This window comes from Pseudorasbora parva, chromosome 6, assembly GCF_024679245.1.
Source record: "Pseudorasbora parva isolate DD20220531a chromosome 6, ASM2467924v1, whole genome shotgun sequence".
NCBI lineage: Eukaryota > Metazoa > Chordata > Actinopteri > Cypriniformes > Gobionidae > Pseudorasbora > Pseudorasbora parva.
The window spans coordinates 18781916-18808974 of record NC_090177.1 but is presented as its reverse complement, the minus strand read 5'-3'; the positions used below and the strand labels follow the sequence as shown (position 1 = coordinate 18808974).

At 40.6% G+C, this 27059-nt stretch overlaps 1 protein-coding gene across 4 annotated transcripts in view; it reads right to left on the bottom strand.

Moving 5' to 3' along the window:
- Positions 1-3281: 3281 nt before the first annotated feature.
- Positions 3282-27059, bottom strand: part of casz1 (castor zinc finger 1) — a 94820-nt gene continuing 71042 nt past the window's right edge. For all 4 annotated transcript variants that reach the window (XM_067445952.1, XM_067445951.1, XM_067445949.1 and 1 more), the window contains 15 exons: positions 26592-26682; positions 23606-23770; positions 21883-22055; positions 20942-21804; positions 16683-16815; positions 16182-16245; positions 15301-15455; positions 14533-14655; positions 14011-14328; positions 13674-13872; positions 12211-12382; positions 9672-9820; positions 9242-9470; positions 7903-8244; positions 3282-7285 (listed from right to left, as the gene is read on the bottom strand). In XM_067445952.1, the coding sequence (XP_067302053.1) occupies positions 6009-7285; positions 7903-8244; positions 9242-9470; positions 9672-9820; positions 12211-12382; positions 13674-13872; positions 14011-14328; positions 14533-14655; positions 15301-15455; positions 16182-16245; positions 16683-16815; positions 20942-21804; positions 21883-22055; positions 23606-23770; positions 26592-26682 (4453 nt within the window). In that variant the 3' untranslated portion in view covers positions 3282-6008. The remainder of the gene's footprint in view (positions 7286-7902; positions 8245-9241; positions 9471-9671; positions 9821-12210; positions 12383-13673; positions 13873-14010; positions 14329-14532; positions 14656-15300; positions 15456-16181; positions 16246-16682; positions 16816-20941; positions 21805-21882; positions 22056-23605; positions 23771-26591; positions 26683-27059) is intronic.

The following is a 27059-nucleotide window of genomic DNA, read 5'->3' as shown; positions in this document are numbered from 1 at the left end:
GTTTTGTAGCTTGTTTCCGTTGTGTTGTGGCTTGGTTTCGTTGTGTTGTGGCTTGGTTTCATTGTGTTGTGGCTTGTTTCCGTTGTGTTGTGGCTTGGTTTCATTGTGTTGTGGCTTTTTTCTGTTGTGTTGTGGCTTGTTTCCGTTGTGTTGTGGCTTGGTTTCATTGTGTTGTGGCTTGGTTTCGTTGTGTTGTGGCTTGGTTTCGTTGTGTTGTGGCTTGGTTTCATTGTGTTGTGGCTTTTTTCTGTTGTGTTGTGGCTTGTTTCCGTTGTGTTGTGGCTTGGTTTCATTGTGTTGTGGCTTGGTTTCATTGTGTTGTGGCTTGTTTCCGTTGTGTTGTGGCTTGTTTCCGTTGTGTTGTGGCTTGTTTCTGTTGTGTTGTGGCTTTTTTCTGTTGTGTTGTGGCTTTTTTCTGTTGTGTTGTGGCTTGGTTTCGTTGTGCTGTGGGTGGTTTCTGTTGAGTTGTGACTTGGTTTTGCTGTTTTAGGGCTTCATTTTGTTTTGTTGTGAATTAATGTTTGCTTTTTAAATTTTGTTGTGTTGTGCACTACTGGTCCACCGTACTAGTAGCACCTAGTGAAATAAAAAATAAATAAAAATAAAGTAACTTTGCAAACGGTCCTTCCACACGTGGTGATCAAACATCACAAACACAGCTTGTGAGGGTGATTGTGAAGGCATCACCATTTATAAGTATACTATATTAAAAGACAATAGACAATTAAAAGGTCCAACATATGAGGAATACTTTTAGCTGTTTTGAAAATGCCTCTGCACCTACTCAATAGACCCTTTCCGGGTTTCTAAAAGCAGAAGTCGTTGGGTTAACTTTTATAGCAGTGAATGAGAGTATACATTCAATATGTATATATTTTACGGACCATTTTATGGACTCAGATCTTTGAATCTCATTCAACAAAATGAACAAATCTTTTTTTTACACAAGTCAATTCGTTAATTTCAGCAGAATATAATTAAAATGTCACGTTAAATTTGGTTAAAACACATCACATCTACTCAACACATCTAGTACTCTATTATTTATGCAAACAAATAAAAAATTATTATAAACTAATGCAGCCAAGGCCAAACTTTAATAAATGGTTCATCAATTGCTTAGCTGGGACGTCAGGCTAAGCATTCTGTTAGTTAACCTCTCCTCTGAATCCGTGTCATTCTTTTTTTTTTTTGTCACTTCACATTTAATCACGTCTGTTACCTGGAAAGATTAGCACACCTCTCTTGTCTTTTGGGTTTGAGTTGTTAGTTCAGTCATCAGTGTCTGATCCAGGCCGGAACAGCTCCATATGCAATGCATGCAGTCCTGAAAACAGAGTTCACCTCTGAGACAACTCGTTGTTCCCGATTCATATTAAAGATTAGTGCAAAAAGAAGTAATCGTTCATGAAAGACATCACTAACGCATCGTTGTCAACAAAACTCAACTGTACGCACGCTGGAAGAAGATGAGTGTAAAGATCTTTGCCAGTATTGTAACAATAATACAAGTATATACAGCTAAGTACTTACAACACAATCATCATTTTTGAGAGAAATAGTAAAGGTAAATGCATATACAAACAAGTTTTCCGTTTAGGATTAGAACAAATTCAACCCAAGCACTCTTTGGTGACTTGAATGATTACGTAACAGTTGATCATCTGTCCGTCATCGTATAAAGCCCGCCCTGATAATTTGATTTGTCCGAACAGCTCTTGTTCGAGTTACTCCACAAAACGAATCAAGTCCAGACAGAACCTCCCGAGCTCAAAAGTTGTGAGCGAGGTTAAGTTCGGCTGGCATCCAAGCTATGAACTATCCCTTTAACTGTCTAAACATATCTTGATAGAGAGTTAGAGAGTCAGACTTGTAATTCAAAGGTCGTGGGTTCAATTCTCAATACCTGCAGGAAAATGTATGTGGGGGAGTCAATGAACAGCGCTCTCTTCACCCTCAATACCCTTGAGCAAGGCACCTAATTCCCAATTGCTCCCTGCATGGATGCCGACTGTTCTCTCTCTGTGTGTGTGTGTGTGTGTGTGTGTGTGTGTGTGTTTACTACTCACTACTCCTAATGTGTGTGCACTAACTGATTAAATGCAGAGGACAAATTCTGAGTATGGGTTCTCAGACTTGGCCTTCATGTCACATCTATTTTCACTTATAAATTTACGGTAACATAGTACATGTAACAGTGTCCCTGGTACATGTACTAACTGTAGTAATTAACAGTAGTGTATGCCTAATTGCATGCAGTTGACCCTAAATCAAACCCTATTCCTAACCATGAACATCTGAGAACATGTTAACATTAACTCAGTTAACATTACTCAGTATGTATCTTAAACATTGTCTTTTATTTTAAACCTTCTCAGCAAACTTTTTTTTTTTTTTTAAACATGCTTGTGCTCACTTAATGAGAGAGAAATGTATGATTTTTTTTTTTTTTTTTTTTTGACAAAGACATTCATGAATTTTTAATTGTGGCTTAAGTGTCCAAATACTTTTTGGAATCATGTTTGCTACATCATTTACATAATTGGATGCAATTTATAATTTATACAACAAAATTAGAAATTATTCTGATTTTATTTCTCCCTTATTATTTAGACAATAAGGTGATCTGTTGTTTCAACAGCAGCCTGCGCTAGTTTGGAGGTTGTTTCCGTCTGGTTTTTGTGTAATATAATTTCCATAGTTTTTTTTTTTTTTTTCAAGATTATATGCAGGATGCCAGCTGGCAGACAGATGGTGGTGGCTTTACACGTTTTTATTTAAAGACACATCAGAAGGAAGAGGAGGGTGAGGCAAGAGAACAGCTGTAGCGAGTGGGACAGGATGGTATATGCTGGTCAAAGCGACCAGCAGCCTGCACAATGAAAGAAAAGAAAGAAAAACAATCACCAAAAAAAAAAAAACCTTTAGCGTGTTAGAAACTTTCCCAAAATGCACCAGAGAGCATTTGTAGCCTAATCTGGCTCCATGACTATGTTGGAATTTTATGACCTTTTGTTGAATTTGTTGTATAGAGAAAGAGAAAATAAGATGCTGTCAACCTCTGTCAGAGCAGCAGCGAATGCAGCACTGCAGGGCGTCCTCGGTGTCGTACCACAGACCCGGGGCCTTGTGCCCTTTAACGGTGTGAGGCTCAGCGGGAGCTGCTTATTAACCGCAGTCTCGTTAAACCCTTTCTCTGCAGCACAGCGGTGCTACCTAAGACTAACCACTGCATTTTAGGTGGGAATCATGGTTTTGAGAAACACTGTGTGGAACATTGGCATTGTTATAATAATTAGAATTTCTTTATTTCGACTCTTTACAAATCCTGCTATTTTACACACATAAAATGTATTCAAGTGCACAGTATCTCCCAGGCAAACAGCTGCTTCAGTGTGAGTCCTGCGCCTTTGCACTCGAGACCAGAGAACAAACGGCCTGTGAAAGGGGCATGCCATATGCAAAATACATAAGTTCAATTAAATAAAACAAACACCAAAACAATAGCAAACAAAGAGTTGTGGATGGTATTAAATTATGCAGATATCATCGTTATTGTAATCGCACGTGATACACAGCTTTGAAAATGATGACTTCCTTGCGTATAAGGTAGAAATACACTCTACTGTTCAGTGCTACAATAATGTGACTCGTATAGATTTAATTACCACTAATTCCTCTACCACTATGGGGAAACCATGGTAATAACAATAAAACCTCACACAAGCTTACATACTGTCTCTCTCTCTCTCTCTCTCTCTCTCTCTCTCTCTCTCTCTCTCTCTCACACACAAGCAAACTATTCTGGTGTTAGTTCAGTTTTTAACTTTTTATTCTTTATTTCTCCTTATTTTCTTTTTAAAGGAAGCTTTTAATCAAAGAGCATTTTTGTTCATATATAGTTTTTACAGAAGAAAATACTATACAACCTTTTTTTCCCTCCTCAAACAATATTTCAAAGATATCCATCTACACATTTAGTTGCCTATATTCTGATAGTTCGTTCAAAGCTGTGTTTAGGAAATAATTCATTTCCTCGCCTCACGGTTTTCTTGTTTATGTTCAATGGAGGCCAAGTAAACAAACATCTTTTTTTTGTGTAATTTGAAGCGAAGCACTGCAATAATTTCCTCTGTATAGAATTCATTTAAATTAGTCATCATTAGTGTTAGTCGTTTGGCAAGCCAGGTTCTAGCATGCCTGTTTCATACTGAAATCATCCAATCTTGAAAGCGAAGAAGAAAAACGTTTTTTTCTCTCTTTTTTTCCTTAAATAAAACACAGAACAACAGTTCTTCGTCACACTGAAGACTATTTGTGCATCAAAGCAAAGTGAACTAAACAACGTTGTAAAGCAAGTTCCCTGTTAAACGATATATGCCATCATTTCAAAAGGTAAAAATGAACCTAAAAAGTGCAAAAAACACCCTAGAATTTTCTCATTGCAAGGTCACATAAATATTAAATAACTTCTTATTATTGGAGTGAAACCACAGCTGTTGTAAATAGAAAACAAAAGCATGAAACATTGTTTTCTGTCTGTACAATTCATAAAATCACACACTTTCCGAGCAGCGCTACCAGCGCTAGCATTCATCATGGTGCTTTTGTGATGCCTGTCCTCCATTCAGCCCTCTAGAAAAGAAAGTCTCTCTCCATGTTTCCTCTTCTTTTAGAAATAGATACATGATGCTTCAGAAAAAAGAAGCTTCAAAAAGCCAGTCTTCAACTTTTTTTCTTTTTCTTTTTTTCCATGCTACAGAAACTTTGAAGGGAAAAGAAAAGAAAAATAACACCTACAAACTTTTCCCTACATTCAGAGACGCTTGTCTCCTGCTCTGTGTTTGAAGGACATTTGTATTTGTGGAGTAAAACAAAGACATAGCTGTAATCTCCTCCCATTCACACTGGGCAGTAGCACCATCGTCACATTACAAACTCTCCGAAACACAGGGGGCGATAACTCTCGCCATCGAAACAGACCCATTTACAGTGAGACACACCCACATGACCTGGTCATGCCTGTGCAAGTAGAGAATAATGCCAAAACAAACAAAACGCCATATTAATGCAATCATGTAAAAGATAACAAAACGTCTTAAATAGAGGCTTGAGTATCTGCTCTCATCTATACAAAAGTGCACTATGAATATGCAATGCCAAACGGGTCCTCATTGAGAAAAGTAGAAGGAACAGAAATCAAGTGAGAGCTGGCATTCACTGAGATCAATGCTTTATGGCCTGAAGCTTTGCAGTCACTGGTCACTGTTTTTTTAAATGTCTTTTTTGTGTGTTTTTTTTGTCCTGAAGATGCAGGCAAATGTCCACATGGAATGGAGCCTATGACACCATGACAGCAGGTTTAAGTGAGAACTGTGATAATTGTAAATAATAATAATAAACAAAGTCATCTGATCAACGGAGAAGCATAGAAGTCAAAGCACTGATGCAGGCCCCTGCACAATAATATTTATAATAATGACACGGGGTGTTTCTGAATCAATTATTTGAGCAACATTCTTTATAAAAGATTTCCTGCAATGTACGCTTCTCGTTGCTTTCAGGTTTGTACGAGAGTCTTGCAGTCCAGTGACTGCAATTAAAATGTACATTAACATCCACACACATCTACTTTATATAGATAGTCATATATAGAGAGATTGTTTTTTCCTTATTTTTTCCACACACAAAAAGTAACAAATGAAATTGAATAAATTAAAGTCAAACATGCACACACACAAAAGACTGATGTGTAGGAAAAGGTTTACATAGCCACCCATGTGTAAAAGAGGGCCTCGTCTGTCTGTTTCTCTGTTCATTTTTTTAATGCATAATTAAATTAATAATGTTGGTCATCTTGTAAACATCATAATAAATCATTTTGGGCCTTCACTTTTCTTGTAGTTGGTTGTTTTCTTGTCAACTGCAGCGTCTCTAAGCATGATAAATGAGGCCACTCAAACTTGCGTTTGTTCAGGGAATTCATAGTTCTCCTTCTACAGCATAGATTAGGGCTCAGCCTCCGGCTCTTCTTTATCCAGTTGGGAAGTCTCTGTGTGGTTCATGGAAGCATCAAAACTCTCTCCATTGTCCTTGTCTACTTCTGGCATGGAATCTTCATACGAGTCTGTATTCATGTCCTCCTCTACTTCCTCCTCCTCGTCGTCATCATCATCGTCGTCATCATCCTCCTCAGCTAACGCCTCTTCCTCAGGTGATAGGTCATCTTCGGGATCGCCAGATGTGCCGGTGGTATCGTCCTGAGGGTTGCTCAGGCCCATTGAGGCAGCAGGGCCAGAACCAGTGGCCATTGAGAGTGGCTCCCGGTGCATCTTTTTGCTCAGGTCCATGGAATCGCTGAGGCCCAACCCAGCAGCGTTTTTCAGGAAGAACAAGGAGCTGTTGGTGTCCGTCCCCAGGTTCAGAGAGCTGTCAAGGTTGACTGCCGAGCCCAGATGCTCGTAATCACTGGTGGCCCCTGCTGAAGGAAGGTACATGGCCATATTGTTGTGAGTCAGCCCCGGTGTCCCAGGTGAGTTTGGGGGCAGATTCATGGGCATTGGAGGCACAGCTAGGCCAGCGTGGTGATGGTGGTGGTGGTGGTGATGGTTGCCATCCTGGTTGGGGGAGACCGAAGGCAGCTCGCCCCTTTCTTGCTTTTCATGCTTGCGCTTGTGGGAATCCATCTGGGACATGCCCACCACCGTGTGCTTGCACTCTGGGTAAGTGCAGTGGAAGTGCGAACACTTGAGCTTGTACTTGCAGTCGGCCACCTCGCAGTCTACGCTCGAGCTGAACTGACAGAATCCGGCGGCGCTGATCACATCCTGCTTGCCATGGTGCTTGCGGTGCGCCGTCACCTTGGTGCTGTCTGTACAGCGGAAGCCGCAGCGCAGACAATGGAAGTGAGTGCTGTTGCCAGAGAACTGGCAATCGGGGAAGTTACAGCATAACGAAGACTTGAAGCGCTTGAAGTCATCCAGGACCAGGTTGTCCACACGGTCATGGTGCTGGGCATGCTTGTACATGTGGGTGCGTCCGCAGAACTTGTAGCCGCAGTTCTCCCGTGTGCAGTGATAGTGTGTGACCTTCAGGGAGAACTGACAAGCCGTATCCTTGCAGTCCTCATAGAGGTCGTAGCGACGGAACCCTTCCAGCATCATGCCTTCATCCAGCATCTTGCGAGACGAAGCGGTCTTGCGCCGCTTACCGAAGGGTGACATGTCCTCGATGATCCAGAAGCGTTTCTTGGCGCCAGTTGCCGTGGGGATAGATATGGTGTTACCTGGTTGCAAAAAAAAGCCATATACGGGTTAGACTTCAATCAGTATGACAAGCAGAAAAACAATTCTGCAAACACGAGTAGACGCATGCCCTAGCAAAGCTACACATAAAGGTTCCTCCTACAGCAATATACTACATAATGTGATTCCATGCCATAATCAAACAGAGGCAGTACCATTTGTATAATGTACTTGTGACATTTTAACGTGATTGTTAGATCTATGTATTGGGAGGGTTCAGAGGTTCTTCCGTGCATCTGGCTTTATGGGAGAGCAGGATACCCTCCCATAAGCCTGAGGTCAGTGCTAATGATGTGCTCCCTGTCCTGGCCAGCAGGAATCACATGACTCTATTAAAGCCTGGCATGATTAAACCAGCCCTTTACAGCAGGCCACTAATGGACAGCATTTTAGACATTGGACTTAATGGCAGGTATGCAATGCACTACACAAGTCTAAAGCCACTACCACAGAGACTTGTGTGAACTGCACTGCATATGTGAAAAGCTAAAGAGTTACAACCAGCTAATACTTTTTAATGGCTTTGTAACTACTACTATCTATAGTACAAACTATTGTAACTACAGCTGCAGTGTTTGGGTGGAGACGAGATATGTACCTGCAGCGTCCTGCACTATAGGGACGTCATTTTTAACCGAAGACGAAGTAGGAATGATGGGGCTGAAAGCTGGTGTGTTGGTTGGCATGACAACACTCCTAGTGGCTCCGAGAGAGGCGCTGAGCAGAGAGTATGATAGACAGGATGGGGAGAGGAGATATGGGAGTGAGGGGAGTGGTGGCCGGAGAAGAGCCGAGGAGAGAGATGGAGGCTGACTCTGGAGCGCAGGCTGATGAGGAGGTGGAAGAGGAGGAGGTGGTGGAGGAGGAGGAGGTGCAGATTGAGAAGGAGGAGAGTCAGCAGAGGTAGTGGTGGCAGAGGCAGAGACCTGACAGCCTGGCCCTACAGAAACATGGTGCCAAGGAAGGATGGTAACAGAGAGACAGGAAGGTACAAGACACAAGGGTGGGGAGGTAAAAAGGGAAAGAGATCAAGTAATGAAATAATGAAAGCCAAATGGTAACCAAAGTCAGACAACAGCCAAAAGGAACAGTGATGAGAATGGAAGATAACATTTGAAATCAAACAGTGAACCCATAAAAATCAATTCAATGAAGGAAAGCTCAGATTCAAAGAGCAAAGGACTAGGTTTAAAGGTGCTGATAGCCTTGTTAGGCAGTTTACTAACTTTTGCAGTGAATTAGACCTGTTGCCCATGCCTTAAACCACACAAAACCTTTCCAAAACCCCTCCCTCCACAGACACTGCTGGACAGGCCAAGTTTTCTGATTGGCTAAAAAGATCCAGAATCTTTTTTTTTGTGCTATTTATTGCGTTTTCCAGGACACCCATTATATTAATATCTGTACATTTTCTCTGTCATATTCCAAAAAATCACTTTAAGCACCTTTAAGCCTAGAGAAAATGAACAACTTGTGCTGCCTCTGTGTGTGGCTGATTTCAATGACAGTAGAGATGAGAAACTTCTGGGATGCCTCTGTTATGTATGCGCCACAGGGGTGGCATTAATGTGAGCTGTGTGTGGAAGACTATATGACAAATTTAGTGCTTTATAATTGAATAAATATCATTAGAGTTGGAAAAATTTGGTGGCTCTGATGCAACATAAGTAGCTTTAAGAATCAGCTACAGGGAATTCAGTGAGAAGTGGTGCAGGTTTTTACTTTTCTTTTTTCAGAGAAGGACGAGAACATTTGATTGAATAATTGGCTAAATAAATCTCTAAATATTTGCCTCACTGGCCAGGCCACACTAAGCCAGTTGTTTCATTTAATACCTTTCATATATTGCCAAGCTCAAATGGTTGATAATATATGAGAGATATTAAATAAAACCAGGCTGAAAATGTTTATTGCGATAACTGCTAAGGTCGACTCACCTGCTGGCGAACTATCATTGCCCACGGGGGTGCTGGTGCAACTGCGGTCTTGATTGGAGGACTCTGAAGACAGGCCCAGTGGGCTTCCTCCACCGGTGTAGTCCATGTAGTCATCATTGTCCTCCATCATGCTGGAGAAGTTGGGGGTCAGATGACTGCCTACCATGGCAGACGAAGCTAGACTGGCCATGTGCTGCATCTCTTCAGGTCGGTGGGAATGAGAAACCACCTACAAATGCCCAATGGATAACTTAATTTTTCACTAAAATGGCTTGCTAACAGCAATCAATGTTGACTTCAAGTTTAAAAAAGCTATTATTACCAAAAGAGACAGACTTAAAATTAGATATTTTGAGAGTAAAATTTAGCTTTATATTATAATTGTGCTCATGTCAAGTGATCTTCAAAAGGTGTCGTAATTTCATCGTACCTGGGAAGGAACTCTGTCGAAATTTTTACCCAGCATCCTCCTCATGTGTTTGCGGGCATGGGAGGTCATCTGGTGCTTGAGCAGGAAGGAGAACTGACAGCCCTCACGGATACAATGGAAGTGGCTGTTAACTTGGTTGTATTTGCACCCTGCAAGAGACGAGCGACAAAATTAACTTGAGCAAAGACCGTCTTCATCGCGCCCGGGTTTCAGGGACAACATATATCATTGATTCTCAACGAGGTAATGAGGACATTGTGCTTCCGTCCCGCGCCTGCATAATGCAGAGAGACAGAGCAGATGAGTCCAGTGTCACACTGGGAAAGTCGAACCTTTTGAAGATTAGACCTGTGGTGCTCTTTTATTACAATGACATCTTTTATTCAATTTGGAATTTACATAAATACATTCTGCATTTGGAGAAGCAATAATGCACAACCCTGCAAACCAAAGTAAACACACAATTATTTCCATATTAAATTCATTTTTCACGACCTATCTGTTGCTGGTGTATTTCCTCCCCCTCACGCCTGTCCCTTTGCTTTTTTATTTATTTTTTTCTGCACAAAGGGCCCTACAGATTTTAATTGCTATATGTTTTCAAATTTAAAGACTGCCTCTGCGCACTAATCAAATATAGTAGGGTGCTCGTAATAATTTTATTGTGAATAATGCGTGCTGAAATAATTGAAAGAGTAGCATTCAGGGCAGGTGCTGGCTTGTCCGTTACCATGGCACCGTGGCGCCGTGCAACAAGCCGCCTGTTGTCAGACTGCTTTTGTACACAATGGTGATATACTTTAAAACGGCAGAGTTGAGTAAATATGAGCACATGCTGAAATATCAGGGCTCTTGTGCCACCAGATCCTGGTAACCTCATCGCTGGTGTTCTGTTTAATGTTGCTGCCATGGATACCATTTTCCCAGTCCAGCTGAACCATCAATTCTTTATGACTCTATGGCTTGCTTTTGTCATATGTCCCTGGTTTATACCACTAACAACGCAACAGGAGAGACCTTATACTCCGTGGACACTTGTAATACTTTCCACTCATCAATAAATGTTCTTTTCTCGACTTAAAGGGATAGCTGACCCAAAAAATTTAACTTCTGTCATTATTTACATAATTTTCTGTCAACAAAATAAGTCTCTCATACAATTGAGATTGAAATGACTTCAAGCTCTTATATGCCTATATTAAAGACGTGTTCCTACAGAGCATAAAAATATATATGGACGCTTTTGTTGTCCTTTGATTTCTCAACAAAATCCCAATTCCCTTTCACTACACGGAAAAGAGCGGCTTGAACATTCTACCTAACGTCTCCTTTCGTGTTTCACAGAAGGAATAAAATCAGATGGGTTTGGGTTGAAATGAGGGTGCCCATTTTTGGGTGAACTCTCCCTTTAAGGGGAGGAGAGTAGAAGAAAATAAAATACAAACTTTTAATCTGCCTGCCCGTGATGATGATCGAGGCTTGAAAAAGAGCAACACAAACAGACTGAGCTAGACAGGCACAGTAATTAACAAACATATGTAATTGCTCATTCCTGACAGGTTAAATATACCCAAGAAAACAACCTCTTGTTTGATTGCCTACTATAAATACTGAAGTATTAATGTATGACAAAAAGGCAGACACCATTTTTCTCGGCCTGTTTTCTGTAATATAAATAAAACGTCCCCAGCTTTACAATGAGATGAGACCGTCTTTATTCCCACCAAACGTGTTTGTTCTGCAAAATGCAAACGACTGCTAGCGTGCTGACTCTGTTGTCAATGTAAACCATTCACTTGACAAAATATCAATGCACAGATACTAATGAGATAACAGCTTCTGAGAAACATACTCAAAATTCAGTGAATAAGTGGGCAGCGCAGCCGTTTAACACCCTGTACTGTATGTTGTGCTGCAAACAGCATAGCAGTTACGAACTCAACTAGGGGAACAACACTTTTCCTGTAGCCAGAGCCAATGGAAAAAGTGTTTTCATAGTAGGTGATGGCATCGATATGAAATTACAGTTACATCATCTCTGATTTCACACCATCTCTGATCTCTGAACAGTAAGCTTGCAGTCACTGCTTGAGAATAACGTGGGAGAGCGAATTAACAGTGTTTGGAAACACGAGTAACTAATGTGAACAGTGATCGAAACAATAAGAAGTGTGGGAGGATGGAACATGTATCATTTGTAAGATTGCATATTGCTGAATTCACTTGGCAAACCACACCGAAAGCAAATCAGATTTCCAAAGGTTTGAGGGAAATTAAAGGACATGTTTACCCCAAAAATAAAAATAGTCATTATTTTCTCACGTTCATGTCTTTCCGAAACATTTCACTTTTGTGGAATCTAGAAGTTTTTGAAGATTTTCAATTGCTAACTAGCTTATTTTGGATTTATGAAGAGCTGTGTAATGATTATTCAAAAAACAGCATACAGATTTTGAAGTACATGAAGGTGAGTAAATAATGACAGAATGAGCTTGTTGATCTAGATGCTTCTTTTAATACATGAAATGTTGGTTCTTACCGAGTCTGCCACATTCTTCTCTTTTGGTGAAGTACTTGAACCCGTTAGCAGCACGTCTCTCGGCTTTCTCGTGCTTTTTGATGTGCCAGGGCAGTTTGGTGGTGATGTTAGTGACGAAGTAACAGCCGGGTCTCAGACAATGATAATGGCCCCTCATGCGAAACTCACAGTGCTGCAGAGAACAGCAAATAAACCTCAGAGCGAGAACATCAATGTCTCCATGGTTCGCTTTTCTACAGTTAATTCACAACCCAATGTTAGATATTACATTAATTAACAAGCATTACAAAACCATCTTTTGAACCAAAATGGGGTCTGATCGTTTGTCAGTTAGTTACTCATTACTCAGGGTACCAAAGAGAAGAAGTAGGTTACATCCGCTCATTAAACCCTTTTTCCTCTTTCTTTCTCAGAGCATGTGACAGGACCAGTCTCACTGACCAGTGGAAATCGGAAGTTTAGGTTCACGTTGTAGCTGCTGACCCCAATAACAACACACCAATTAGTTCATTTGGCGATTCATCTATTTCTAAAACGGCTCTTTTATCAATTCATTAGTCTGCGTGTGCGTGCATGTGTGTGTCCTCCGCAATGTAACCTGTTTCTGCACCACCATCTGTTTCCAGAGAGGCAGTTCCCCCAGGAGCACATAAACAGAACCCACTCTACTCTGGAGAGGAGGGGGGAGCTCCGAGAAGTGGGGATGGGACGCATAAATGAATTTATTTAAACAGGTTTTGCTCCAAATGCAAGTTGCAGGAAGGGGAGGGCTTTTTTCTATTAATGATGGAATTTTTGATGAAAAGCAAAACTTGTTTATTTTATACAGCTTTGGGGGCTCCATGGTGTTTTTCTTTTTGTTGTTGTTTGTTTAAAAAAAAAATGTACTCAGGTCTTTGTCTTCTGAGTTTTTAAATGTTCACATTTTCTGAGAAGAAAAAAAAACCCATGGTGCTTGTGTATGCAAATGCAATTGCCACGGTGCCATTGTGTTAGGTTTGGTTTTTAAGGTGGCTTTAGCATGTTGCCATGCATTGCAAAGGTGTTTGCCATATAAATGATTTATAGTTTTATCATTTGAGATAATTGAGATCATTTTTGTTATTTGAAAGTTTTATATTATTAAGTATATGCAAGAACTAATAATTTTATTCAGCAAGAATGATTTGTGAATGATCATGTGACACTGAAGGCTCAAGTAAGGATGCTGAAAATTCAGCTTTGCCAAAATTGCATTTTAAAATATACTAAAATAGTTCTTTAAAATTGTAAAAGTAATAGTAAAAGTTCTTTTGAATTATAATAATATTGCACAATCTAACTGTTTTACGGCATCTAATAAATGCAGCCTTGGTGAGCATAAGAGACTTTTTCAAAAACCTCAAACCTTTGAACCGAAGTGTATATGCCACAAAAAAATAAAGAATGTTTGATAGAATATTACCTCCGAAAGTCACGCTTACCTGGTTAGGACAAAGACACTGCAGAGAATAGTAGGAAAACTGGTCTCGCACATTCACCAGGTTGTTGTTGGGGTTAATGTGGTCTAGGCAATGTGATTCAGCCTTCCCGGATGTCTTACACACATATTTGCAATTTCCAAACAGACAGTGAAAGTGAAATTTATTCGAGTATTTGCAGTCAGTGGCCAGGCAAGGATCACTGTGGGAGATAAGCATGACAAAACATCTGTCAGATATTTAAAACTGCACAGAAGACATGGAAATACAGGCTGCACAGCCCATTCAAATCACACCACCACGGTATTATGAATTTACAAGAATGGCAACGTCTACTCACTTGTCCTGAAACTGCAGGAAGCCAGGCTTGACCTGAGGCTTGGCATTCTCCAGCGATGTGGTGGCCAGAGGGGAAGTGGCTGGCATACTGGGCATGGAGGCGGGAAGCTGGGGAATCGATCCGGCCAGCTGCTTCCAGGTGTGGAGAGAGGGGGATGAGCTGTAGCCCCCTGACACAGCCAGGCTAGGCACCTCCATGGGAGGCGTCTTGGCCATGGAAATGGGGGCAGACATCTGATTAGGGGTGCTATCGTTGGATTCCTTGCCCTCGTTGAAAGGGGGCTCCGATTTAACCTTCAGGTTGGCTCTGAAGTGGAAGCTAATGACAGAGAGATGCATCACCTATTAGACGTGCTTTAATAGAGCTTCCAAAAATAGCAGCAAATTAACATTACTAGATCATAATCATGTAAATTTTGTGCATATGTGCACTTGTGTGTTGGTGTGAACTCTAACATTTGAAAACTTTGATTTAACGTCATTATGTTTGATTGTAATGCTCCAGAACAAGAGCGCTCCTCACTTGGCGTGTTTGACGGCTCCGTCCATTGTGCTGAAAAGCGCCCCGCAATCCTCCACCAGGCAATGAAAATGGATCTTGTGCAAGAAATCACACTGGGCTTCACAGAAATCATCAGTGTCATACCTGTACAAATGTGAGAAAGAGAGAAACTTTAAAAGGAGGAAAAGAGTCGAATTGCTCGTAAATTCAGGTCAGTTACTCAAACGCACTCTTGTATTTTCGGTTTAGCTCATGAGGTTCTGACTTTGAGTAAAGTGGTTCTTTGGGTGAACTACAAGCAGTTAGTCTCTGGCTGGGAACTTTTGCTAGGGCTTTGTAACTAAATACTGTACATAACATCACATGCTCTGGATAAATCTTCTCTTTCCACACAACGACCTGGGAACAAACACTCTGGATGGCACTGACAAGCAAAAGGGTGCATCATAAAGACGGATGGTGACAAAAACCAGACACCACCTTCAACAAAACACAGAGGATGTGGAGCCAAGGCACGACAGTGTTCTCTGTAATGGAAGATCTATTTGGGCACACTGGTGCTAGTAACTGACATAAATAACATGTCCATGATTTAAGGTTACAATTTATATGCATGTATAAGGGAAAGTGTATTCTTCAACTGTTCATGGTTTAGCTTTAGTTCAGAAAGAGCCACACAACTTTAACTCATGGCTAGTGTCTGAAATGAAAAGTAGAGTGGACGAAACTTTGAAAAGTAAAGCTAAGGCTGGAAATGACTCTATAGGAACACGAGATGATTCTAGGCACCTGCGCAGGTAGGTCCTCCACAGTTCAGTGTGTTTCTCTGGGCCCGACCTCTTCATTACCCTACTGAGATACTGAGCAGCGTCTGAGCCGTCTGTCGTCTGAGCTCCCTCCAGCTCTGACTTCAGATCCAAAGCACTGAAGAAACCAGGATTCATCTACAGACATAAACACATGCTTAGGCATGTTTCATCACACAGCAGTTCTACTCAAGGACAGACCAAACACACCACAGTTTCTGTGCACTCTATGTTTGAGGCTTTAGATGCGTTTCATTTTGGTCTTGTATATGAACCAGAGCGAGAGACAGGAAGAGAGAGAGAAAGAGAGAGAGAGCTGAGCTAAGCCATCAGGAGAACTAGAGCGAGTTTTCTATTTAAATCATCAAGGTAATGGTACATGCACACCATTTATACTAGTCATAGAAGATATATGATTAAAACAATGTCCATTTTAATTCCCACAAAAACATACAACATTTAAATATCTGTTCAGCACCATTTCGTCTTTTTAAAAAATGAGGGTGACATTTGCTCTTTTTTCTCTGCGCTGACTTTTTAATCAAATAATTTACAAAGTCCATAAATAAAGATAGAGCAGATGGAGGAGAAAAAGAAAAAAGCCAGAGAAAAAAAATGCACGGAGAGTTCAAAACAGCTCATCAAAAAACAAACATCTCTATATATCTGCCGTGGCAACCGGCTCCTGCTTCATTATATTAATTTGCGAGCGGCGGACTGAAATTACACTGTATGAAAAATGGCTGGAAAATTTAAATGATACAAACTCATCCTATTAGCGGTGAAACATTAAAAAACAAACAGCCCCCTCTGCATCCTGCTAATTTGTCTTGGGATGAAAAGCGTTTGATGGATGAATCTTACCTTATTCATAAGTGAGGATAAAAGAGATGTATTTCCCGGCGCAGGGTGTCCGTTTGATTCAGCGCTAGAACAAGCAAAATGAACAGTGTTTAGGCAGGATTTGCATGAGAACAGTAAATATTATAATTTATCCCAGATTGTGAATATACAATGAAGAAAAAAAAAGGGAAGGAGGCTGGAAATTAGGGTTTATGCGAACATGCTTTCATCTAAATGAATGTGCAAACATGTCATGCCTCATACTTGACGTGCATTATGAAAAGAGGGTATTATGGGAGAATTTTTTGCATTCGTATGATGGATTTCCTCAAAGGAGGCCTCGTGGTGGGAGAAGGAGGGAGCGTGTAAATCTCGTCCTCCTTGATCACTCCACAGACCCACCTTGTGAAGGGGGTTTTAACAAGAGCACTCACACTAATTAACACAATACGGCATTATTTGAGATATAAATCACAGCGGGGCGGGCCTGGGCGCGAGTCGGGGGGGTTGTTGATGGGATACCTGTGGTCTTTCTTGCTCAGGTCCAGGCTGTGCTCCTGGACGGAGTCTTGGGGGGCCGTGGAGGCGCTGTCTGCCGGCTCCTGCTTCACCTCGACCGGATTAAACCGGCCTGCTTGAGCCGGCTGCCCCATCCCTGAGGAGAGAGAAGGAGAAAAACAAAGTTATTGTTGGTCAGCATTATTCCGCCGTGATGAGATCCAATCTGACTTCTGTCCCGGCCGAGGAGAAGACCAGGAGTGATAATTATTGCGGAATTATGTCAGGCCGTCGAGGCATTTAAATGTTGATTGAGAGGCAGCAGGAATGAGGGAAAAAGACTCCGTTTTCAGCAGCGCTTGTCACAACTCATTTGCGGGCCTGCCTCTTAACTGGTCATTAAGAGGCATGCTAATGCTGAGGGAAAGTGGCAGATTCAGCCTGCCGCCCCTCCCTGCCGTCGCAGTGTGTCCTTGTTGGCCCGGCGACGGACGCCACTGAGCATGCCCAAAAGGAACATCTGCTTGTCCGTCAGATTAGAGGTGACAGCCAATCAGATCGGTTCAAATAGCGTGACCTCTCGATCGGATTTTCAAAATAGGTATGCAGACGACGTGGAGAGGAGGAAGCAGGCAGGAGGGATGCTGACGAAAATATGACCTGGCTTTTCCTCCAATCCCCAAGTGATTGAAATATTAATTTGTCCTCAGGCTATACAGAGAAAGCCGGGCTTTTGGTAGCCAGTAAGTGGTATTTTATTAAAAAACGTTCAAGGCACAAGGATGGAGCGATGAGTGCATCAGCAGTGATTGCAAGGTCAGGTGAATGTTGTTTAAGACATCAGGTCCACTGAAAAGTGACAGTTAGTGCCCACCCTGCCCTTGGCCTTCAGTTCAGAGGGCATTTAACCATGTCAAAAGAGAAGAAAGCCACTCCTCTGGGTCACAAACAAAAAGCTCACAAACAAACACAAGTTTATCAGATGTGTCACTTTCCTTACACAAGTGCTTTGACTCTATGTAATGGTTATGGAGGTGAACTAGTGACTCATTGTGATGTGTCTGCTTTAGGCGCATCACATCCCAATAAGTCAGTAGCTCATACCCGCCCTAGTTTCAGTCTTCTGCCGAGTGCAACGTTCAGTTGACTAATTACTGCCTGTCTTTGCACCTAAAACTAGCCTAGTCCATCTACCTCCAATCCATCCAAATTTGTGGCCTTTAAGTATGTTGTACTGATATTAAACCTCCCTGGCTGTCCGTAAATGACTGTGCCCTACATCGGCCATCTACAAAGCTCTCACTTTCTTTCTCCCTTTCATTTTTTTTCTGGGTATAAACTGTCTGACATTAACAAGGGAAATTTAAATAACGACCACGTGAGGAGAGAGTCATTAAACCTTCAGCTTCGCAGTTTCTATGACAAAAATCGGCGATGATCTAAAAGAGTAAGGAGAGGGAAAAAAGCACATGCTCACGACGCTGTGTTTTTCTGGAAATTATCCAAGAATAATGTTGTACTGTGTAATTACCTCAACAAAGTTACTGAACTCATGAAAGATCATTTGTACTGGGTGTCTAATTAGCGAACCCCTCAGATTTCACGATCCTCCAAAACACTCTGGAGGTGAACGTGGATTTAAAAACAGTGAGTATTCAACTAGGAAATAACGCCACCTGAACAAATTAGCAAACGGCTCTTCTTACACAGTAAGACTGAGATGTGTTTCTTTGCAAACTGGCCCTTGATTAAAAAAAAGTTTGCAAAAAAACAACAAAGCTGTTTGAAAATAGTCGCAGTAAACATCATTCTCTCTTTTCTAACGCTGAGCTCTGACCACATCCTCTTCATATTTTACCCAAATGTCCTGTTCACACGTCTTTTCTGAGCAAACGTGTAAAATTAGCAATGCCACATAATGATCTGCACTCTCAATTCTAGAAGGGGATTTTACTTCTCTACTTTTCTCAGAGTTACTAAATCCAAATACAAAATGCTCACTTATGAGAGAACAAGCTAATTTTATTTTCCTTCTTGTAGGGCAGTAGGATTTTTATGAAGTCTACACCTGCAAAGAGACAAAGAGTAAAGGCTATGACGGCCTTATAGCAGCTGAAACCCTTTAAGGATCTTCTGCAAATATATCAGCTAACCCTAATCTTACACCCAGTATCCCGTTTCCATACCTCACAAAAAGAAGCATTGTCATTTTTTGTACTGTTCCACATACAGTATAAAGCATGTTACATAAATATGGTAATTAATCAGTACGGTGAAATATATTAAAGAATAGTACAATGACACATTCACAATACAGTATATTATTTTTGTAAGGAAACCCACTTACTTTCCTAAAACGCCTAGAGAGTAAAGACTTCACTGACTCCACATCAGTGTTTTCACACTGAAACAAGTACTACCTTTATATACACACCAACACATACACACACAACCCTCTCTGGAGCGCTGAGTCATTTCTGCTTCACCAGTTTCTGATATTTCTTCCTCTATATCAGAGTGCATATAAAAAGCTGCTTTGTACCTCCAATTTTTCAACTTAATATTATTCAGGCTCCATTTGGTTGGAACGAGTGCACGCTCAGATAAGAGGCCGGTGATGAGGAAGCATGTAGAACACAGGCCCTGGGATCCTCCTGAGAATGCTATTAGAAGCAGCTTTACAGAGCCCACTCACTAGTTCAGCACTTATCTGCTAATGGATTGTGGGTATCATGACAATGATCGCTGCAATAACAAGACTAGAGCAGCAAACCAGCCCTTTAATATTTTGCCTTAATCCTGAAATCAGAGTTTATGTCGCATCTGAGGATAGCATGAGCAGATGACCTGAAAGTGCCCTTTCACTGATGGGTATAGGCACAGAGAAAGAGAAAGAGAAACACATGTGCAGAGGGACCCAAAGAACTGATGTTCTCACAATTAAATACTACGAGGAAATATGATCTATTTTGCACTTGCTCTAGATATAAGGATTGGGAATATTTAGTCCAGTGATTCTCAAATGGTTTTATTTTGAATTTTTTTAGACAAAATAATACATATACATATTACACACACACACACACACACACACACACAGTACAGGCCAAAAGTTTGGACAAATTACTATTTGTAATGTTTTTGAAAGAAGTTTCTTCTGCTCATCAAGCCTGCATTTATTTGATCAAAACTACAGAAGTTTTTTAAATATTGAGATATATTATTACAATTTAAAATAATTGGTTTTCAATTTATTATACTTTAAATTATCATTTATTTCGGTGATGCAAAGCTGAATTTTCAGTATCATTCCTCCAGTCTTCAGTGTCACATGATCCTTCAGAAATCATTCTAATATAATGATTTTTTTTTTTTAAGTTGGAAACAGTTCTGCTGCTTAATATTTTTTCATAACCTGTGATACTTTTTTTATAATACTTTGATGAATAAAAAGTAAAAATAGAAAAAGAATAAAAAAGAAGCAAATGTTTTAAAAATAGAAATCTTTTGTAACAACAATATACACTACTGGTCAGTAATTTGGGGTCAGTAATTTTTTTTCCTTTATTTTTTAATAAATAAATCATTTTATTCAGCAAGGATGTGTTAAATTGATAAAAAAATTGATAGTAAAGGAGATTTATATTTTTTGAAAATATGTTTTTATTTTGAATAAATGCAGTTCTTTTGAACCATTTATTCATCATATATATTAGGCAGCAGAACTGTTTCCAACACTCAGAATAAATCAGAATATTAGAATGATTTCTGAAGGATCATGTGACACTGAAGACTGGAGGAACGATCCTGAAAATTCAGCTTTGCATCACCGAAATAAACGATAATTTAAAGTATATAAATTGAAAACGAAATATTTTAAATTGTAATAACATATCACAATATTAAAATTGTTTTCTGTATTTTTGAGCAAATAAATGCAGGCTTGATGAGCAGAAGAAACTTATTTCAAAGACATTACAAATAGTAATGTGTGCAAACTTTTGGCCTGTACAATAAGAAAATAATTATTGGTTTATTGGTTTGTCTGTAATTTTAAACTCTAAATTATAAATCAATATCAAAATCAATAAATAATAAACAATAACTCAAAATAAAATTGTAATAATAATTTTGTAATTATTATTAAATGTAATTTTTAATATTAATATATAATATTTAAATGGATAAATACACTAATTAGAATTACTGTGTGTAACCCACCAGTTGAGAATCACTGATCTGGATGATCTTAAGCTGATACTATGCAGAAAGATGAAACAAACCTGCTTCTGGGTTACTGGAAGGCTTCAGAGCAGCCGCTGCCAGTCGGGCCATCATGGGCGATATCAGACCCTTGCTGGCCGACATCTTCTCCATGATGGATGATGCAGCGAATGAAGTTGGAGTGGAAGCTACGGTAGCAGCAGCTGGGTCCCCGGTCGGGGTGGAGGTCTGGGGTAGAGAATCGCTGGGCATGGAGTGAGCCACAGAGGTGGCAATGGATATCAGGCCAGCGGCAGAGGGTGTGAGTGGCATGGGCATTCTGGGAATAAGGGGGAAGAAGGGATTGGAAGCACCTGCCAGTGCACTGTTGGAAAGTGCCAGGGCCATGGGTACATTGCTCGGCAGAGCTTGGGACAGTAGGGTGGAAATTCGGCTGGCCGGAGGCAGAGCGGCGGTGGGCTTGACGCTGTGGCTGGAGGACATGGTGGTGGTGGGAGTAGGAAGCAGATGCGGTACGGTGGAGGACTGCTGGGTCGTTGGAGAAGCACTTAAGCTGGAGTTCTTGCTGCTAATGGCGGAGTAGTCCATGAGGTCGTCATTGCTGGACTCTTCCTGCTCCTCTTTGGGCAACAGGAAGGAAGAAGTGAGGCCCAGCACGCCCGAGGAGCGGATGTGGCGGCGCTCGTGTTTGCGCTTGTGTGAGGTCATCTGGCTGGTGGAGGTAAAAGTGAAGCCGCAGCCTTGGCGTATGCAATGGAAATGGTTTGTGGCCTTGCTGTAGACACAGCCTTCGTACTTGCACTCCTCATATTTGTAAAATTTCTTGAAGCCATCCTTGGCATAAGCGTCATCTTTTATGTGATAGCTCTTGTGCTTCTCAATGTCACACTTGTTCTTGAAGGTGAAGGTACAGCCTGGGCGTCTGAGAGGCGGAAAAGCCGGATTAAACTCTAAAACGGCATTTAATGCACATTTAGTTGAGTTTGAGCGGCCACCGTACCTGCAGTGGAAGTGGGTGGTCTTCTGCCCATAGAACTGGCAGGCGACTGTCCCACAATCCTCAGTGGCGCGGAACCGCTGGAAGCCATCGTTGATCAGCTGTGCATTTTTCTTATGGAAGTTCTCATGAGTCATGACATCCGAGGTGCTCGTGTACACCTTGTTGCAGCCCACCTGACAGACAGGAAATGAAGGAGAGAAAAAAAACGCTTTCATGAGAAAAAGCGTGAGCATGGTTTAGAAATAAACACCATGTGTGAGTTTCAGTTTGTTGCACGGAATGAAAAATGCTCAGTATGAAAACAGTGGCTTGGTGCTTGAGCTCTTGTAGTCTGCAGGGACATGAAAACAACAACTCGAGATGTGACACAAAAATAGCTCAGTTTGGCGATGAACTCAATGTGGGGAGCAAAGAAACAGGTGACCTAAAAAATGAACAGGAAACATTTTCTCAAGATCTGAGCTTTGTTAAAAATGTACTCTTGAGACAACATCTCATAAAATATGAAAAGCGAACCCTTTCCCCGAAAAAAAAAACCAGGTGTGCGTTTCATGAAACCAGCTTCAAAGAGATAAAAGACAGGGCTTTTTTGTGATTTGCAATATGTGGCATGCAAAAGCAGCATGGTGAGGTGGCATGTGGTTGAAACCTTTTTCCATTTAAGGTTTTAAATCTATATTAGAGGTCTATGCTTTAGTAGAAGAGTCAGGGGGGTTGTTCGGGAAGACTGTCACTTACTTTGGTTTGAAAGGCTCTGTTACTCAACAGCAGCACTCAGGAGCCCTCTGGGCAGCAGACGAACATCTACTAATGTTTGAATTAAAACCAGCAATTGTATATCATCTCTGGCACTTTTCACCCGTGCAAACATGGTAACTTGGCCATATTCAGTCAAACAATGAAAAAAATGCCACTCTGTTTTTTTCTCCGTAAATCAGGAGAACGGGTGCCAACATCTGCCTGTTCTCACTGCTGTTAAAACAAGAGCTGAAATGTCTAATAACAATTACGCCGTTAGGGAGGCTAAAAAAAAGAGAGAATATATCTTAAGTCCTGGGCCACTGTTGCCTGTGGTGAAAAAGAGCTCGGCTTGAAAGTGACACCTTGAAAATAAGCAGATGTAAAGAATTAAACAGATCTGGAGGGAAATAATCTTGAACTCGCCAGTTGGTACTAAAAGATGAAAAATGTTGAGTTTATATAAACAACTCAGAATTTTATCCATGCCATCTAAGGAGTGAGAGAGACAGGGGTGAGGGCCACATCCTGTTCATCCTTTTAATTTAATTTCTGACAGCTGTCTTATGAACAGAAAAGAAAAATGATTTTAAATGGTCATATAGGCCTTGAGGAAAAAGTTGAAGAACTTAAATGTCATTATAGAATGCATCTTTCAAAAGTCTGTGCTAGGAAAGTTTTCAAGACTGCAACGCTAGTAAATGTATCTTAATTTAAAGATGTTTAGATATTTGTATTGGACAACATACTGATGAAGATAATTTTGCAAAGCATAAAACATTTTATATCATGACGTTATTCATTTAAAACCTTCTGGTTCGGTTTAAGACATTTTTAATTATGTAAGGGTGACTTAAGATTTTTTAAAGACCTTGTTAAGAAACCCTGAATATTTTTGTGTTCTCAAATCATGTACAAGCAGGGGAACTGATATTTGCATGTGTCTATATTAGGGAGAGTGTATTTTTTTTTTTTTGTGGTTTACCTGCATGCAGTGGTAGTGGGTACTCTTGCCATTGAGATGACAGCCATGGTAGTACACACTGCAGTCATCCAAAGGGCTGAAACGCATGAATCCGTGCTGCAGGGAGTTGTCCCTCTTCTTATGCATGTTATAATGCCTTATCACATCCTGCTTACTGGTGAATCTCTGTAAACAACAGATATACAGAGTTAGTAAAGTGGGGGAGGTGGTGTGTAGGTTCTGAAGGAAACCAGCAATGAGTTCTTTTATTACTCATGCAACAGCTGCAGAGCATTGCAGCAAATTGCAGCCAGCCAGGTGGATGAATGGTGTATATCACTAGCGGTCGCAGCAGCAGGTATACTGTGAATTCACCTTTTCCCTTGCAGAGTAGAACAATTTAAAGTGAGTACTCAAAGTGATTTGTCAAAGGGTGTATTTCATTCGGAGCTTGCCTTAAAGACACGCTCACAAATTATGAGTCATATATGACTTTGTAGTATTTTCTAAGCTCACCTGATATTGGAATCTGTGTGTAACGTGCTGCTTAAAAAGGTTCCTGAACAAGACTGTTTATTACATTTTATTTCACCATTTCTAATTAAGATGGATCACTTGACATGCGAGATCACCGTTGTGATATTCTCCGCTTCTGAAAAATCATGTTCCATGCAGATGGTTTTGGAACGTGCACGAGGGAAAGACAACAAACAAACAAACAAGGCAACCAAAAAATGTTTCTCTTTCAATTCCCGTCTGAGATATGATTCCATTTTTAATTAAAGTATTAAAGCACAGTTTTGTGCAGGGTTAGTCAATAATAATGAGGAAATATGCTAAAATACCCCTCCTCAAAAATGAAAAACACCACGGAGCAGTATGGGGGAAAAAACGAAGCGATGTAGGGGAAAAACCACACTCTTGAGAGATCAGGGCAACCAAATCTGCAGTAATTGGGCTTGAGCTAATATTACAGGAACTGAAACAAGAGTAGCTGAAATCAATGAGCCTTTTCCAACGTAAATCCATATTTTCTACATAAATGAGCAACAGGAGAAAAAAAATATGACAGAAACATCCACAAAACCTCATTGCCCATCTATGAAGCTCATCTTACAGGCAAATCAAAAATAAATAAAGATATATAAATACACAAAGATAAATGCTTAAATCTTGGCCATATATAGTATTACAAAAGAAGAGAACTGTATTTATATGATATATGAGCCAATGTCCAACAAGCGGTGATGACAGGAATTTGGGATGTCGACAAACAAATAAAAAGAGATACAGATCTAGATCCGGCCACACTGAGCGGAACTGTGGAATACAGCAGGAAATTGTATCAGTTGGGCTTCTGTACTTAGCAGAGTGGCCACACGGTTGTGCGGGCATTTATTTTAGGATTCCCATCGCATTGCAGGATGGCCATGAAAGGAGAGGCAGGGCCGGTATGGAGTGGAGCAAAGGCTGGCAACTGCAGGATAATATTCCACCACTGTGTCATGTAACATTTTAATGACTTATCAATTCCAAAAACAAGTTCATCTGAGCCTCACCTTTCAGCTGGGGTACGCACGGCCTCCTGTCTGTCATTACTAAACTGCCAAGAGTCACTGAGGCCTTTACGTGCACAGGAATATTACAATTTTAATCCGGATTTGGTCATATTCTAATTTTGTAAGCATCATGTAAATTCCATAGCCTGACTTCCACAACCAGATTAAGCCAAAGATCTAGGTTTATAGAAATTGGAATATGATTGCAAGTGCCATACTCTACTGTTTAAGCTGCAAGAATGCTTATGCTTGTATTGATCAGAATCGTGGGCTAATTAAATTCGATTTTTTTTTTAAAGAAGAAAAAACCCGTCATGGAATACACTGGTAATAACTGAAATAAAAAAAATATATTCTAAGAGTAAAGGCTTAACCAGAATATTGAACTTAATCAGAAAATGATGCCCATGTGTCAATGAATTCTTAAGCAACACGAGTTCCAAAAATGGACAGCTTCAAAGGGGCTTTTCAAGCAGCTCGGCTTACAGTTTGAGAAATTGTACTTGAATAACAAGAGGCAGCCTGCTAGGCTGAATAAGTCTCTTTTAGATGCAACAGCTGCCCTGTTGTCTTCAGCAGGATTCCTGGATGTTTATAATGAAAAAAGTAATCAGATGATTCCAAATGAAGTGGGAGATTATGACTAGAGAGGACTCGATAAAGAAAAGACTGTGCAGCTCTCGTTGCAGTAGGATTTTTGATGTCTTCTACAAATGTGCCCCTCTTTGCCTGCTCTTTTCCACCATATGCGCATGAGCCGCTGCTGTCTGTGTTCTGATCTGCTTAATGCTGATTTTGCTGTGCTGAACATGACAACTCTGGGGACATGGATCAGATTAATAATGTGAAAGGGGATTATGAGTGGCCCAAGAGTATTAGCAGATGTCCTTAGGAAAAAAAAGAAGGCATCTTTTGAAAGTATTTACCATTAACTATGAAAAAAGGAAGGCCATTGTCAGTCTGATTGAGTTTTGAGAAACAGCCCTCATCTATCTAAACCTGTTAAGCCAGTACGGTGCTAAGATAAAAGCCATGTCCGTAAGGTTTTGTTTGGTTTCCTTGTGTGTACCCTGGCACACTTCAATCATTTCCTCTAACAGTTATCTTCCTCTCCTGTCAGGGAGTGATGGGAAAAGTGTGAAGGTGAGCTTTAAAATGCCATTGTGACACTCTCTGCATTATACGGTTGTCTTACAGAAGCAAGGCACTTCGATTTTCAGCTGTAAAGGATGAATGTTAAAGTGCGTTGAACCGTGCCTGTCAAGATTACAAAAATTACCCAGCTGACATAATTGCATTTATCATAAAAAAAGGAAGCAAGGACACCCAATAAACTTTTACGTATTAACATTTGGCAACACTGACCACTCGTGGGTGAATTAAGAAAGTTAAGTCTGTTTAACACTTGGTGAGTATTCATTTTTGAACCCTGTGGCTGTTGTACTCACCTGATAGTTACATTCTGGGTCCATGCAGTGATAATGCTCTCGGTACTGGTAAGCACAGTGCACATGGCCACAGTGTTGGCTCCCAGAGAACCTACAATCAAACAGAAATATAATATGTCAACATGTAATTGTTAGTGTTTTGGCTGAGTGTTCTAAATCCAAATATTATTATCATATTGAGCTAAGATAAACATGATTTCAGAAACAGCAAGTGAGATAAAGAGATCATTTTCAAAGAGAAAAAAAATCAGTGCTTACTGAAAAGGAGTTGCATTTCGCTATTTCTATTCCATATATGAAACCTCTAAATATGTGGGGGCTGATTTTGAAAGGGCAATTTAGCCTTTTATCTCCGCTTGATAGATGCCCTAACAATGACAGAGTCATCTTCACGGAGCTCAGAGTCATTACCAGGAACTATAAACACATGGAGAAAACAGGCCTACGCTTCCTCAACCATACGATTGC